Source organism: Aythya marila (genome assembly GCF_965140915.1).
Source record: "Aythya marila genome assembly, chromosome: 2".
Taxonomy (NCBI): domain Eukaryota; kingdom Metazoa; phylum Chordata; class Aves; order Anseriformes; family Anatidae; genus Aythya; species Aythya marila.
Genome location: NC_139043.1, coordinates 42,900,309 through 42,915,705, shown reverse-complemented (window position 1 = coordinate 42,915,705; position 15,397 = coordinate 42,900,309). Strand labels below are relative to the sequence as shown.

Sequence of the window (15,397 nt, the reverse complement as noted above, 5' to 3'; positions counted from 1 at the left end):
TGCTACAAAAATGAAACAAATTTTTTTTAAGGAGTGGTAACTTTCTAGGCCTTTTGGACGCTCACCTCTACAGCAAGCAAGCCAGACGGCCAAGATGCTTGTTAGCAAGACAACTGCTCACAGCGGGACCTCGCAGCACAAACTGAGAAAGGCAGCACTGGACCAGACCTCCACTTCTCCTGATGGCTTTTCTTAGCGGTTCGTTTCACTGCTAAGGCTCAGGTGAGTGAGGGGCTGTGAACAGGATGACATGCAGGTGTGTAGCTATACCAATGGCCACATCTGCACCTGTGAATGGGTATATGCGATTTTAATTCTGTTGGGTGGATGTGCATGTCTGCCAAGCAAGAGAAAGAGAGAGGGAAGTTTAAAAGGACTGTGATTTCTTCATTGTTTTATGTTCCTCAAATGAACAACTTTGTTCTTGCTTTTTTCCAGCTAATGATTGCTGTGCCTTGGTATTAAATGATGAGCTCTGTCTGTTCTGCTTCTGCCTCCTCTTCTGCACTAAAAATGGAGTTAATGGTGGCCAAGCAACTCTTCCTCATGTCAACAAGATTAACTAGAAAATAAGCAGATCATGGGTGGGAAGTTTAGGGGAGACCGGGTTACGCTATGTGTTTCATTTGAGAGTGGCACTGGATAGAAACTGCTCTACTTGAGGAAAAGAACACCCAGTAGGTTTCTGGGTGGTGCAGCACAATTGTTAAAAAGGAAGAAATGATGCCTGAGTGAAAAATGTGGGATTAGATCCCACAGGAATGATGTTCAAGGGGCTTTCACAGTTTTCATTTGATGGTGTATCAGTAGCTGAATGCCATTCAAGATAGAGAATATATTATCTGGTAAAAAATGATGGGATAAGTCAAATAATAGGTGTAAATCATGCTTTCTATCTTTTTCTTGGACATTTCCATTTTTTTTCAGCAGTATTTCAGTGCAGCAGAACTTAGGTCCTCAGCTAGGACCTCACACTATAAGCCCAAGCCTGATCTGCTTTAAAAAATAGATACCTCATTTTAAATAGATCGACTGTCAATCCCTCCATTTAAAGTGGTGCACATATCTAGTAGATTATTTACTTATCATTTATGTCCCTCCAAGTAAGTTCGGTGATGTCTCAGTGAAAAGCAAGCTGATAAAGGTGAGCATGCCTTTAGCAGAGATGTGTAACTGCATTTTTTTTTTTAAAGGAAGGAACATCTTGTTATCAGCATCTTTCTCAGACCAGAAGTGGAATTTTTGCAGAAACATCAGTAAACAAGCCTTGCTGACCACATCTGTGTTTCTGTGAACCAGCAGGCTCTGGAAGGGCTTAAGCAGAAAGCTGTGCATCTCCTGCCTGCTTCCCCTCACCATGACTGCCCTGCGTGCAGCAGAGGGCTGCTGCAGCCTGCCTGTCTGGATGGGCTGGGCAGCATGTCACCCACCAGGCAGGCTTACTATTTGCCTGGAAAAATCATCCCACACTGAGGGCAGCCTCAGGACCACTCCTGGCAGCCATTAGTTATCACGGTGACTTGTGCTCTGCTAAATAAATGGAGACTTTTGCACGGAGTAGTCCTCCTGAAGACAAGACTGGCAACAATGGGACAAGGAGCAGAGACACAGAGACTGAAGGGAATGAGAAGCTCACCTGTGGATGCTTCGTTGGGCAGAACGAATGGAAGGGGAAGTGTGTAGACAATCCCACAAGCCATGAAGGAGAGAGACAGCCAGGCTCCTGCTAGGCTGGGAGAAGAGGAACACACTGTGGCTCCCAACATGTGAATAAAGCTCCTTGGCGAGGAAGCAGAGTTACTGGAAACCTGCCTGCCCTCACCTTCAGCACAGAAAGGCCCTTGTGGGAAGGCGCGCGCGTGGCAATGCAAGAGCCGCTCACTCAAGTTCCCTGTGAGATGTGGCCGAGGAGGCGATTTATTTCCAGCTCCCTTTCAAGATGAAGTATGGCATGCACTACCACAGCCTAGACTGTAGTTATTCTGTAAATAAAGATTTTCTGTCTTCCACGTGGTCACTTTTGCCCTGAAGTCACTCTTTAAAGTAAGCCTCAGAAACAGAGGCAGGTGAGCACAGCCGAGAGCCCGGACAGCAGGTACCCTTTAGCGCTAAACACTCGGTGTGAGAGAAACTTTCTTCTGTATTTCACCTTCTAACACGCAGGAGGTTGTGCTGGTGACAGGGCAGCAGAGCTGTCCTGTATCTCCGATGCTTTACTTCTGCTCGGTGAAGGCACGGAGGAGGCAGACTTTGCTGCAAAGCCTTTCTGCTCCCTCTGCGCTCGGCGCAAACGCTGCAGGCTCGGGAAGCCTCTGCACCACAGTTCCACAAGAACACAGAGTCACCCAGCTCTTTTCTTTCTTTATTTTTTTATTGAAAGCTTCATCAAAGAAAACAGAAGTTTAAACCTAACATCCACTGATCTACAGAAAGCCCCAGGAGTGGGAAAATGGCAGCTATTAGGATTGTGGTACAAATGGAAAACATCAAAAAAAAAAAAAAAATCATAGCAGTACAGATCTTTCAAAGACATTCTGAGACATCAGCACACAGATGCCCATATAAATAAGATTCATAATTTAATGTATCACAGAGGTTCTGTATTCTACATTTTGGCTACAATGAGGTCTGTGAGGGCTTTAAAGAACCTCTGTCCCACTTTTGTGATGCACGTTTTCTTGATAGGAAGTTCATCTGCTTTCAAAGCTGCTTTGATTTTTCTTACAGACAGAATCTGTTCATTCTCCTTTAAAAAGGAAAACAAATAAATGTTCCTATATGAATTCTGTATGCTTCCTGGTTTTTACATAGAGTTGTTTTGCCTCCAAAAGATAGTAGAATTTTCCTCCACTCTGGAATACAGAATATTTAATAATACTTCAGTTACATAAACATCATGTTCTCTTCTCTAGGCTGTATTTTTGGGCCTTTAAAAATATAACTGACTGTAAATTCCACCAGATTCATAAAATTTTTATCCAAGAGAAAGACACTTATAGGCAGAAATTAAAGTTGGGCAGATACTCTCTTAAGGACAGCAGATCCAGATCTTGGAAGGTGCTTAGACCTTGAAGGGTTTGGCCCTGCAAGGGGACATGTATTTGTGAACCTGTCAAAGGCTGATATTTTTCTCTTCATTACACATTTTTATTGACTCGAAAGAATGCAACTGTCACTGTTGGGGAGTGAAATCCTGAACAACTGAAATAAAGACAAACATTTTTCTCATCATGAAAAGCTAAAGCAACACTTTTGCTTTTTAAACAACTTTTCTCTCATAGTTTTCTGTTAATTTTAACAAAGAACATGTTAATAAAGCGGAGAAAAAAGGGTCTCTTCTGCCTGCTTTGAGGCACAAAGGTGAATAAATCTCTGGGGTACATACAGAGCTCTAGCCTATTTAGGTGACAGGAGCAATATAGAAAAAAAAACGGTGCTCTTTTTGAGGGCTAACTTTCCTTACACTGCATCTTTGCTGCTTGCTGAGATTCTAGAAATCTGCTCCAGTGAGGGACAGGAGTCTGCCGGTCACTCAGCCCTCTGGGAAAGTGGGCGGGCATGACTGTGTGTATGCGTATCAGAAATGAAAGGAATCATCATTATTAGAGCCAATTGCCGTTCAACTGAAAAGACTAATACACAAAACGTCAGTTTCTTTGTTGTTTTCTGTTTTGCATTTCCATCACACCGTGACTGTTTTCTCAGTTCACATGGGCTAACCTAGAAAGACCTGTTAAATCCCTTACCCTAGGGCACTTCTTTGTATAAGGACCAATTTCATGTTAAATAAAGTTTTGAAAGGAAATGTTGACCATGTGTGTATCAAACGTTACTATCTTCAACTACCACATTTGGTCTCACCACTAAAAATAGACTGCTTTATTACTTTAAGCACATTATCACTCTTTAGCATGACTCTTACTGTAGGTGGAGTTCAGCTAGTCTGCCTAAAACAGTTTTTCTCATGTCAACCTCAGCATTAAAATGAAGTGGCATGAGGAGCACCATCAAGCTTAAAATCATGAAGCATGGCAATTTCTTAAACACTTATTATCAGTCTCACCCTTCAGTACCATAAACAACATAATATAGATCCAAATACTATGACATATTAAAAATAAACTTTATTACAATGCAGGCTTCCTCAAATTTGCTGAGTTTTGGTACACATACATACATAAATAATACCCTTCATTTGATTTTTACTTGTGTAAAAATCCATTTGAATGCTTCAGCCCATTGCCCATTGAAAGTTTAAGCCCTCAACTTCCTTAATAACCAGCCTTTATCTTCTACAGTTGGGCATGCATCCATAGCAGAAGACAATACAATGTGATGCAATTGCTCTCAGATATGCCTCATTCTGCATTACAGTGGATTTCTTGACCAACACAACCAAGGCAGTCTCTTGGTAAACAGAACTATACAAGTAAGCACAAGCTAAGGACATTTCAAGAGTCTGTTTCACTGGAAGGCAATAGGAGGACATTCACAATTTGAGGCCTGACTGTCACAGGTGAAAAGTGCTTACAAAACCAGCAGTAGAGCCAGATAGGAAGAAGAGTCCCTCAACAATCTCACTGGAAAAAGTGAGACTTTTCAGTGCCCTGATCTACACTCTGGTCAGCACCTGCAAATATAATACTCTCTTCAGTTCCACTGTATCAATTTTTTCTCAGTGTTAAGTGACGAGCCCAGGTATTCAGAATTTTCTAGCCATAATTCATATTTTTCTGACACCCATCCCATATTTATCTTTTAAAGTAAAAACAAAAATACCAAACCTGAACATCCAGATTTGACTATTTACAAGAATTCAGGTGTGATGGAAAGTACATACGCAGTTCAGCTTATGGATCTGATGTTGCTTCTAGACCGCTGGGCCAGGCACCATTGCCTTAGACTTCTAGAGTTGTTTCTGCAATCTTTCAGGAACCCTCATGATATTTAAAGCTAATTGGTAAGACATAGATACTGACTTTATGAATTCTGATCTTCAAAAAAAAAAAAAAAAAAAAAATCGAAAAAGATAATTATAATAAACCTTCTAATAAGTCTCATTAGCCAGAACATAAAGAAAAACAGTTTTAGAGTTCAGAAGCCACCAAGTATTCCTGTGCTGTGATGACAACCATGCAGCAAGTGTGTTGCTTTTCATTATCTTTTATCTCATCTTAAAATTTTTACAAACAATTTACCACTTTCTGAGCATTTTATATGTTCCATTTTTTTTTCTTACCTTACGGTCTATGTCTATTTATACTCAAAGCTCACACTGCTTATAGAACATAGACTTTCAAGTACCATTTCACTGATTTTTGGGAACAGTAAGATGATCAATTGTATTTAGGGGATCCATTTTCTTTCCTCTTCTTCTTCCTATTTCTTTGTTTCTTTTGATTTCAAACACTATTAAACATTGCAGCATGGAAAAAAAAAAAAAGAAAAGGAACAGTTCTAACACAGAATGCACTTGAAACACTTTAAAGTGACAGGCATCGTGATACCGTGCTGCCTGTCTGAGTTAATAAAAAACACTGAGATTGCTTAAATTTGTTTGCTGAAAAAAATAACAAAAATGTTTCTGAATGTATAAATAAAGCAGCAGAGTTCTGAATAGAAACAAGAAGGTACCTCAGCATATTCATCAGCCACATGGTAGCTACCTTGTAGCCTCATTGTTGATAGTAAATGAGACTTTTTGTATGTCACATTAGAACTAACACAGAAACAAATATGTTTATTTCATATTTAACTGAATTGTGCCCGGGGTTATCACTATTTGTACAAAGAATTCAGAGAGAGACAGAAAGAGAGTACGTGTAGAAAGGAAGAAAATAAGGCTAGATTGATTTTTCCCCCCTATGCCCTCCAAAGAAAGAGGGAACCTTTATCCAAGGACAAAATTCAAGTGCCACTCTCAGAAAGCAACATGTAATGAGACAGTATGTGGAACAGAAAGAGATGTGATTTATTTATTTATTTATTTTCCTGAATTAATGATGTCAATATTGTTGTTCTTTTACTTTGGCATCATCTGGTTTTCAGAAGTGTCAAGTATCAACAACTACTCTGGAGAAAGCAGAAGTTTTATCACTTCTGAAAATCAGGCCCTCTTCCTATGGTGAAGAACCACGTGAACTCCCATTCCTCTCTTTTATATGTTGCATATCTAGCAGCCATTTACTTGGGAAACCCCCTCCCACCCCACTCTACATTAAAATATATGATCTTGTTTTATCAATTTAAAAAAATAATTGTGTACTTTTTCCCCCTAAAAGTCAGGTTAGGGAAACAGAGATCTCTTTTTAGATTTGGGTGGCTGAATCAGATTGATCCAATATAAATCTTTGAATTTAATTATTTTTAATGGATACCCTGTCTCTATTGCACCACAATAAATGTGATGAAGCTTCCCCTCTCTTCTGAATGGAGGAAAGTTTAAAAATGTTTGGTTTAAATTTACATATAGAAATATGTTTATGTATGTATATATTTAAATGCTGCTTCTCTTCTGCCTCCTTAAGGAAAAAAAAAAATCATCTTTTGACTTGCTTTTCACCTTTTTTGGTTGCTTGGAAAAATCAAGGGCCGTAATCAAGATTTCTCTGTGGAAAATAACTGTCATTCCTGAAACAGGTTTCAGTGGATTCAATTTAGTTGGTGTCTTTTCTGCCTAATCATACTAATTAGTGATTGTCAGCCAACATATTAAGACAACGGAAATCATAGCAGAGAAGAATAATTTTTAACTTCCTGCCTGCATGACAATGCTAGCGTAAGTCATTTTCAACATTTCTGCTTGTATGGGAGAGCTAAAATGAGAACAAAGATCGAGTTTGCTTTCTGTCGCATCTAACTGGCAATTCGAATGCATCACCAAAAAACGCAGAATTAAGGTGGCTATGCATGCTGGACGATGACAAAGACTGAGGTGAAGAAATGAGTCTGTGGTATGTTGGAATCGAGAAGGAAGACTGTTGTTTCAGAAGAAATACCAAGGATCAGGCAATTCAACAGAAAAACTCATCAAAATTAAGCCCACCTGGACAGATTAGTTGGTGACCCGCTCCCCTGCTTTGTGATGTTCTCCAAAGCACACCATCAATAAGCTTCTCATACCAACTATTCTGAAATTTCCACTATAAACATATGCAGTATGTAAAACACCAGTGGAAGATAGTTTAAACAAACAAGAAAGTAAGAACTGGTCCGGCCATGTAGGTCAAATAAAGATAAAAAAAGAAAAAAACCTCTATCTTCTGGACTGCGTTAGGGTGTCACTTCATCTTTGGTATAAAATAGGCCATCCATAGGCTGCATTTGTTCACAACTAGGAAAGACTACAGAAATTGTCAACAATTTCTTCTATCTATTGCTTTTTTTGCACTTTTTTGACCATAAGCTCCTATCTACTTAAGTTTTTTTTAATGCTCTTAAGCTAGGTTTTTGCAATGTGACAAGCAAAGCAGACTAAAAACTTCTTAAAGCTCATAAAAAAGACTGCAGATAAAAAGCACTAATGCTTTTGCTAGCGATCACGCTTTGTAAATAAAAAAATCTGCATTCTGCAAGAAAAAAACCCTGCATTCTCTACAATGCAGCAAGTTTTTTTCTCAATTCAATAACTTTACTGTAAAATGCTTTAGCCTTCTAGAATTTTTTTCTGTCAACACTTAAGACAAAGTTCATAAAAGTCCCAGCATTTTTCCAATCCTTTCAGTTGCCACAGTTCCTTTATCATCAACTTTTCTTCAAAAGAAGAAAATCATTTTCTTTTAAACTGTACAGTTTATTTTTGTTCACCCCAAAAACTCAGTCTATTAAACTTCTGCACCAGCACCGGTGTGAGCAGTTTCAATTCATTCTCGGGTTTTCTAACAAGACGTTGACAGCTTGCCTTGAGAGCCTTTGACGTCCTTAAAATTAAGGCAATTAAGATTCAAGATAAACCTTACCTAAACATTTCTTTAAAACAAACAATTGAACAACAACAAAAAAAGAAAACAACAAAAAAAGAACAAAAAAAAACCCACTAAATTTAAAACAAGAAGAAAAATAAAATGAGAGAAAAAGAGTAGCTTAATTTTTGAGGAAGACAATTGGTTTTCATCTCAACTTGCTCCCTCTTGACATCATCAGTTTTTTCTGTTAAAAAAGAAAATCTAGCTACACCTCCAGGTAAATTCTGAATTCGAATGTTCGTCCAGATGAAATGTCAACCCAGCACTTCTCCTCTGGGTTTTTTCTTTAGTTAAGAAAAAAAAATAGCAAAAATAAAATTGTCAGACTACATGACGGAACCATTTGCACAGCACATAAAAACACTGTTTTGTTTTCGTTGGGAAAGGTAGAAAAAAAAAGCATTCATTTGACGCCTGTGCAAACTGGAAGCCAACTTCTTGTTCAGTGAAGTTTCTCCATTCAAGGCAAAGATTTCAGACCGACATTCTTCAGTCCTGTTTATTGTCTGTAAAAACAATTGAATTAAAGTGGTCATTAAGTCAAAACAACTTTGAAATAGGCTCCTCTCCTTTTTTTCTACCCAATTCCCTTTAAAAGTTATCCAAGCTAAACTAACTTTGCAGCTGTTTAAATATGATACCACCACCAAGCTGAAAATAGTCAGGCAGAAATAGGGAACTCCTGCTTTGGGGACGTTAACACATCCTAAGCAGATGACTTTACTTTTGTTAATGCAATGCTTAATGGGCAGTCCAACTACAATGAAATCAGATGAATACATGGCTTAGCACTGTGTAAATATTTCAAGAGTAATACAATAAGAGAGAGAATATTTTCATAGTATTAACTGGCACTATTTATTTTGGATACTAATGATAAAACAAGGGATAAAATTACAATAAAAGGATACATCCAATTTACTAATAAGAACACATTTTCTGATGGCAAGAACAGTTACACTGTGGAACAGTCTGCTTAATGAGCCAACTATTTCTAACTTAGAAACTTTTGAGATAATATTAGAAAAATATCTTTTTTTTTTTTTTTTTTCAACATATAGTTTGAAGTCTTGCTAAAATTAGCACAGAGAACAAGCTAAACTACCATTTTATTTTTTTCTTAAGAAGATAACACTCACTCTGTGTTTTTGGGGTTTCACAAAATTTTAAGATACGTCTAATAAAACTTATCTTGGCAAGATGATACGAGATCCTGGGGGGAGATGTAGATCCTACTTACAAACACTAGTAAATATATCAGTAAACTATCAGTAAGAGTTATCGCTTCTCCTACAGTCCTCAAACCTTGCATGGAAAAAATCCTTTTACAACTTAAGTTCAACTCAAGAGAAGCTAGCACCTTTCCTTTCTAAGCATTAAAGCATTTGCCTTGCTTAGTTTTAAATTAATTTTATTATTATGAGTTAATATTTGCCACATAACTATTTCTCCAGTATGGTAAACATAAAATGAACTTTGATTTTAAATATTAAATTTGCCAAATAATTTTTTTCCATTGCACAAAGCCTTGAAATTAATATTTTGAATGTAACAACAGATGTATGTGGAAAATAAGAATTAACTATTTACTTAGGATTTCTAAAGCAGTTCTCTATGCATAACTTCCAGTAGGAGTACTCAATTTGGACTGCTCAGTGCCTAAGATTTTACTGCCTCTCTGAGTAGAGTGGACATTAAAGGGCCACAGCACACATTCTCTAACAACCTGGCATTGAGGTTGCCCAGAAAAGGCTTCAGAAAAACGGAACTCTTCCCACACTTAAAATCAGAGTACTTTGTTCAATAGGCAGAATTTTGTTTAGGGGTAAGAGAGTACAATTTCCAGGGGGAAGGATTGCCATTTAAAACCACTTCATAGATTTCACACTCTTATGTGGAAAATTAAAGATTTATGAGGAGAAGAAAAGAGGCATTGCAGGTCTAAAATAATTAAGGTGATTTCCTCATAGAGTTGAGCTGTCTGCTCAGAAACAGAAGGCAGCTTCTCCTATATTGCTCCACTTCTAGAAGTCAGGTTTTTGACATGAAGTCATCATTTCTGAACAGCCCTGTGTGGGATGCTCAAATAGAGCAGCCAGCATATTAAATGAAAGAATGTGTATGCTGATGAAAACAAAGGGGAACTTAATTTTTAAATCTTACGGTTTATTTTTTCACAAAGAGAGAACAAGATCATTGTAACACCCTGAGTACCTTTCCCCTCCTTCATTGCCTGCAGTTTCATGATTGTTGTAAAGAAATTAAAAATAATGAAATACACTGTTAGAACTTTTCTCCTGACTGATCAGTTCCTATGCAACTATTTTTTAGTGTCTGCCTTTTCCTTTACCTATATTTGACAAAATCTTTATGCAGTCATGTTACTTACTTCCTCTCTATTGCTTTGAAAACAGATGTATATTGGGCATGGTACTTCTTATTAATAAATGTGCCCTTCGAAGAGTGGATTAAAAACACTATATCTTAATTGCTAGCTAACTTCACTTAATATTATGTTAAAGGTTACTGAAATATTCTGGTAGGAATTGTTTTAAGACAGAGATTGCATACATATTTGTTTCTCTCTACAGCTTCCCACACTTTAGATTTATGCCCACAACTAGCAGACACAAATAGAGGGCACTTTTCATGAAAAAAAAAAAAAATCATAGTAAAAAATATGTGGTGGATCTCTCTGTGTGATTTAAAAGGAAAGAATTTCCTCTGAATATAAATGCCAGTGCCATTAAAACCATAGCCATCACTGCAACAAGGCAGGAAAGATGAAGGATCTCATTCTCAGAGAAGGTGGGAATTCACCACATGAGAAAGAACACAGAACTCACTTCAATAAAGAATCATAGTGTAGTTTCCTTCTCTGTGGGAAAAATCCCAGAAGCAGCTGCTTACAGCTACCTTATGAACATATCTAAACTTAAGTTCTTTTGCTTGGAGACTTAATTAAAAGCGAACTGGAACATGGGAATGATCAAATCCAAGTACCTTCAGAACACAGTCATCGAAGCCAGTGAACAGGATGGCATTGTCATGTGTATTTCTCTCTTGGCCAACTATATTCTTTAAGTACTTTGCCATTACAGGTACTAGAGAGGTTGATGGCTAGGAGGGGTACACATGCATAGATTGTGTCTCCAAAATTAAGTACTGGATGGATCAACAAAATGCATGCGATCAACTGCTTTGTATTTACATCTGAACAAATATGGGAGTGACATATGAAAAAGCCAGGTATTACAAAATACGGCAGTCAAAAAGGGCCATTGTGTGATCTGACGCCATTGTTTGTTCATGTGTTAGACAAAAAAAAGCATCTTCCACTTTCTGAGGTTGCAAATGAAGTAAAGCAACTGACAGATTGGTATAATTCCTATCTTTTCTATACCAGCTCATATATTATGCCTCTTGCACCATAAGTACTATGTTACGATGCATTAGCTGATATACCAAACATTTTTCTTATCTGATGATTTGTCTGCTTCCTTCCACAAGATAAAAACTGCATAATTGTTTTTACAGTGATGCTGATTTTCAATGTACATGTATTAATAAATGACTGTGTTTGGGGTACGGCAAAATTCTTAGAATTGGTCCAAATTCCTAGAACCTGTCTGTGGATCAGTACCTGTGACTAAGTCCCTGACTTGTCTTCAAGAGGACTGATTCTGTAATATCTCAAAGGGAAGGAGTGTAAGAGAAATTCAGAAAATGATGGGATTCTAGGTCGAGCTATCATTGCATAGATCTCAAATTTTGCAAGGTATTCCACGGGAAGCAAATAAAGTGAGCAGAGGATGAGAGAAAGACAACGTAGTCTTTTCCTCATCACAGTCTTTTCCATTCTGTTTCTAGCTTCTGCCCACTTGGTATCTGCATGGCACCAGTTTAGCATGCTCACAAATACCCATTTGGGGCAATTTACACTGTGTAACTAGCTGGAGTTTCAGAAATGAAATTTTATGTTTGTACCATGCTGATTTTTGCCACTGCAAAATTTAAGTCTTGTTTATAACCTCTGATGCTAGATGGTGGTTTAGCCTGGTATGGTGACTGTTTATGCAGTTGTTGAGATCCTTCTAAGTCCAGAATAAGCAGAAGCCTGCTAGAGAGCATGGAACTCAATTTCAACTCAATTTTCAACTCAAAAAAAATAATACAATTTGCTTAGGTGAGACCATCAGGCAAAACCCCCTACTAATTACATTACTATATACACAATACTCATCTGAACTTAATGAAGCTATGCTGAATTTGTATTGCTGAAATGGGAAGGAGAATTTGGGCCACTATACAGAGGAGACAAAACCCTCAGTCTACAAAGTATATGCCTACTTACTTAGACTGTTGGTAAGAATATGCAGGTGCATGTTCACTGGATGTTTCCACTGTCATCTGTTGCTGTTGACCACTGGCTTCCTGTGATGATGATGCTACTGTCTGTGGAGAAGTATCAGCAACAACACCCTACGGAGTCAAATGAGAACATAAAAAACTTACTATTTTTAGTCACTTTACTGAATTACATAAAGGAACTCAGCACCAGCTCACATTCCTGTATTTCTCTACAAGTACTGTATGGTTGAGAGAGTTTGAGACAGGAGAACCACATGCTAACCCAACAAACTATATTAGTTTACAGAGATAATCCAGCAATGAGAATCTTCCTTAGTGTACTAACATCTCTAGTACTTTGTTCTCACAAGCTGCCGTGGCAAATACCTACACATTTGGGAAAGGTTTTCTGTCCATTCAAAGCCAAAGGCAAAACTTCTGACTTCAGTGGCGTCTTGATTTTACCTCTTGTCTTTTCTTTAACAAGTGCATGGCTCTTCTGACTTTCACTTGCCTACCCCAACTTCACAGTGAGTTCACTTTTATTTTGCTCATTTTACAGTGAGATAGAAACAAAGACTAGGCCCACCATTCTCTGCTTTATTACATGCCCATCAGAATTCTAGCTGCCTTAAGAAAAAAATGCACTCCAGTACACAGTGCACTTATGCATGTTTCATTTCAACAATAAATTTCACTTGCACTAAATATTTTTACCTGTTAAGTCAAAGCTCCAGTTTTATTTACAAATTTGTAAACAAAACAGTCAAACAAAAAGTTAAGTAGATATACAAAAGTTGATATATATGGATTTAACATTATATTCTATTTTTTAGCCTATTTGGACAGCCTGAATTTGACTACTTTTGCATGCTTTCAAGGTGAACTACATTTTCTTTCCTTTACTCTCATGTTTGGTGTTTTGGCCACACTAATAACACTAGCAGGTCTCTCCAGGGAACATGCATTATTACCATATTGCACACAACAGAGCCAGAAGAGGGAGCACAAAGCACTTGCTTTGTTTTCATTTGAGTCCTATGTAAACAAAAGGTAGTTTATTTTATATTATCTGTGGAAAAAAAAGTGTTTAATTTCTCATAAATTCTACATATCTGTTGCTTAACAGACTATCATTATTATATTTTTTTCTGTCTATTTCTTTGTCTTTATGCTTCTACTATTGTCCATCTCATCTTGAGAATGTAAGCTCTCTGGGGCAGAGAACATATTTTTTGGTCTCTGCTTGTGGGGAGCATCCAGCATAGCAGGGTCCTGATTCATGATGCTACTACATGAATACAGATAAACAGTAATAATATTCATCACTGGATCAGAGCAAAACAGGCTATGTATTCAGATAATATTTACTTACTACATCATAGGACTTTATCAGGCATGAATATACCAGTGGGTGATGGTGAGGAGGGCTCAGGAAAAATTAACTTAATTTCTCATTGGTACTGGCCAGCACTGCTGCATGAGCCACTCTCATCTCCATCCCACGGTTTCCTTTTGATTTATCTGTCCAGCTTATTACCTAAGAATGGCAATTAAAAAGAGGTACTCATAGCCCACTGGTAAGTAAACAAGGCCTACGGCAGAATTATCCTCTAGCAAAAAAAGACTAAAAATATGATCAGCACAGTATGACAAAACAGTAGCAGCCTTTTCTTTGGGCCCTCATTTAGAAATTTCAGAGAACTGAGAGAAACCAGGGTGAGTACTTGACTGCTGGTGGGGCCATGCCAACAGTACAACTAACACAGCATCCTCAAAGCACAAAGCAGCAATAGCAGCAACTCCAAAGTCCACACAGCTGAAGACAGAAGTATGGAGACCCTGGCACCCCTCACATTACCCCAGTGTAGGGGAGAAGTTATTGCTAAAAGGGGATAGCACCAAAGAGAAGCACACACTGAAGGGGATGCCAAGGCTCCCTCCTCTCGCTGTGCTTGGTGGCCCTTATAATGCTGCACAGAAGTGGAGGCCGAGCTGATGCTCTCCCAGCAGCTTGTGGTCTACAGGGTTGAGTAAATACTTACTCATTAGACTGTCATCAGCATGACTCAGCCCCAAGGAGGGAGGGAGCGAATCCTTCCTCAAGGATGAAAAAGCACTCAGTCAGTGCAGCATCCTCCATGTCTGTATATACAAGAGGAAGGTTTCCATTGCTCAATCACTTTTTCTGGTGGCTAAATGTTTCAGCAATTACCTATACTTGCTAAGGACCGCATCAAACCCTCTTGCAATCTTCTCTTCTTGGAATCTCTTTTGGGTTCGTGGTCTGCCTGCTGGGTTTGTTTTCCTGTCTCTTCCCATCTCCCTCCCAAGTACATGGGGAAAAAATAGTAATAATCACTGATATTTCATTCCATATCTTGCTGTACAGCAAAACAAATGCAAAACAAGAGCCCTTGCAAATAATCAGTCAATCAATAAATAAATATAAAGGGGAGGAAAAAGAAACAAAAGAAAAAGAGAAGGAATGTGCAGTCTTAATTTTAATATGTGGAAGATGTACCATTCCATAAAGTGATTTTAGGAGCCTCTCAAAAAACAGGTGCAATGAGGCATAATAGGTAGAAGACTTCTGTTACCCCTTTACTCTGCTTTCCTGGATGGAGATAAACTTACTTCAATAGGGACAGCTGTTGGAGGCACAGGAGTGTACTGGGGAATGTAGGTCCCTTGCATAGGTGCAGCAGCAGTCATGTACTAGAACAAATTGAAGGCAAATTAACGTTAGAAAACCACAATCAAGCTGAAAAAAAAAAAAAAGAAAAAAAAACCACAACATATTAGAAGCATGACGCTCTTTCAATTTTCTGTAAAGAGTTTGTTGGTTAATGTATAGTCTATTATTTCTTTTAATTAAGGATTTTAGTGAATGGTAGGAATTACCTTCTAGCTATTAAAAATCAGTCTCGAACTTCAACGTCAGGTCACGTTTGAATACATGTGATAGTAAACATATTGCTGATAGATTCAGATTGTATTTTATTTTTTCACATGCTTTTTGAAACGGAGAGACTCCTATTTGTACTTATAAATAAAACAGTAAAGAGACATGGTAACAGCCC

General features: G+C 37.9%; 1 protein-coding gene across 8 annotated transcripts in view; it reads right to left on the bottom strand.

Moving 5' to 3' along the window:
* Positions 1–2,352: 2,352 nt before the first annotated feature.
* RBMS3 (RNA binding motif single stranded interacting protein 3) overlaps positions 2,353–15,397 on the bottom strand; it is a gene marked incomplete at its 3' end in the record, with an annotated part of 697,589 nt that continues 684,544 nt past the window's right edge. For 3 of the 8 annotated variants that reach the window (XM_082754887.1, XM_082754889.1, XM_082754890.1), the window contains 3 exons: positions 14,952–15,032; positions 12,319–12,446; positions 2,353–8,470 (listed from right to left, as the gene is read on the bottom strand). In XM_082754887.1, the coding sequence (XP_082611013.1) occupies positions 8,464–8,470; positions 12,319–12,446; positions 14,952–15,032 (216 nt within the window). Of the gene's footprint in view, positions 8,471–12,314; positions 12,447–14,951; positions 15,033–15,397 lie in introns of those variants that run through there. The other 5 variants (XM_082754888.1, XM_082754891.1, XM_082754892.1 and 2 more) reach the window with 3 other exon arrangements.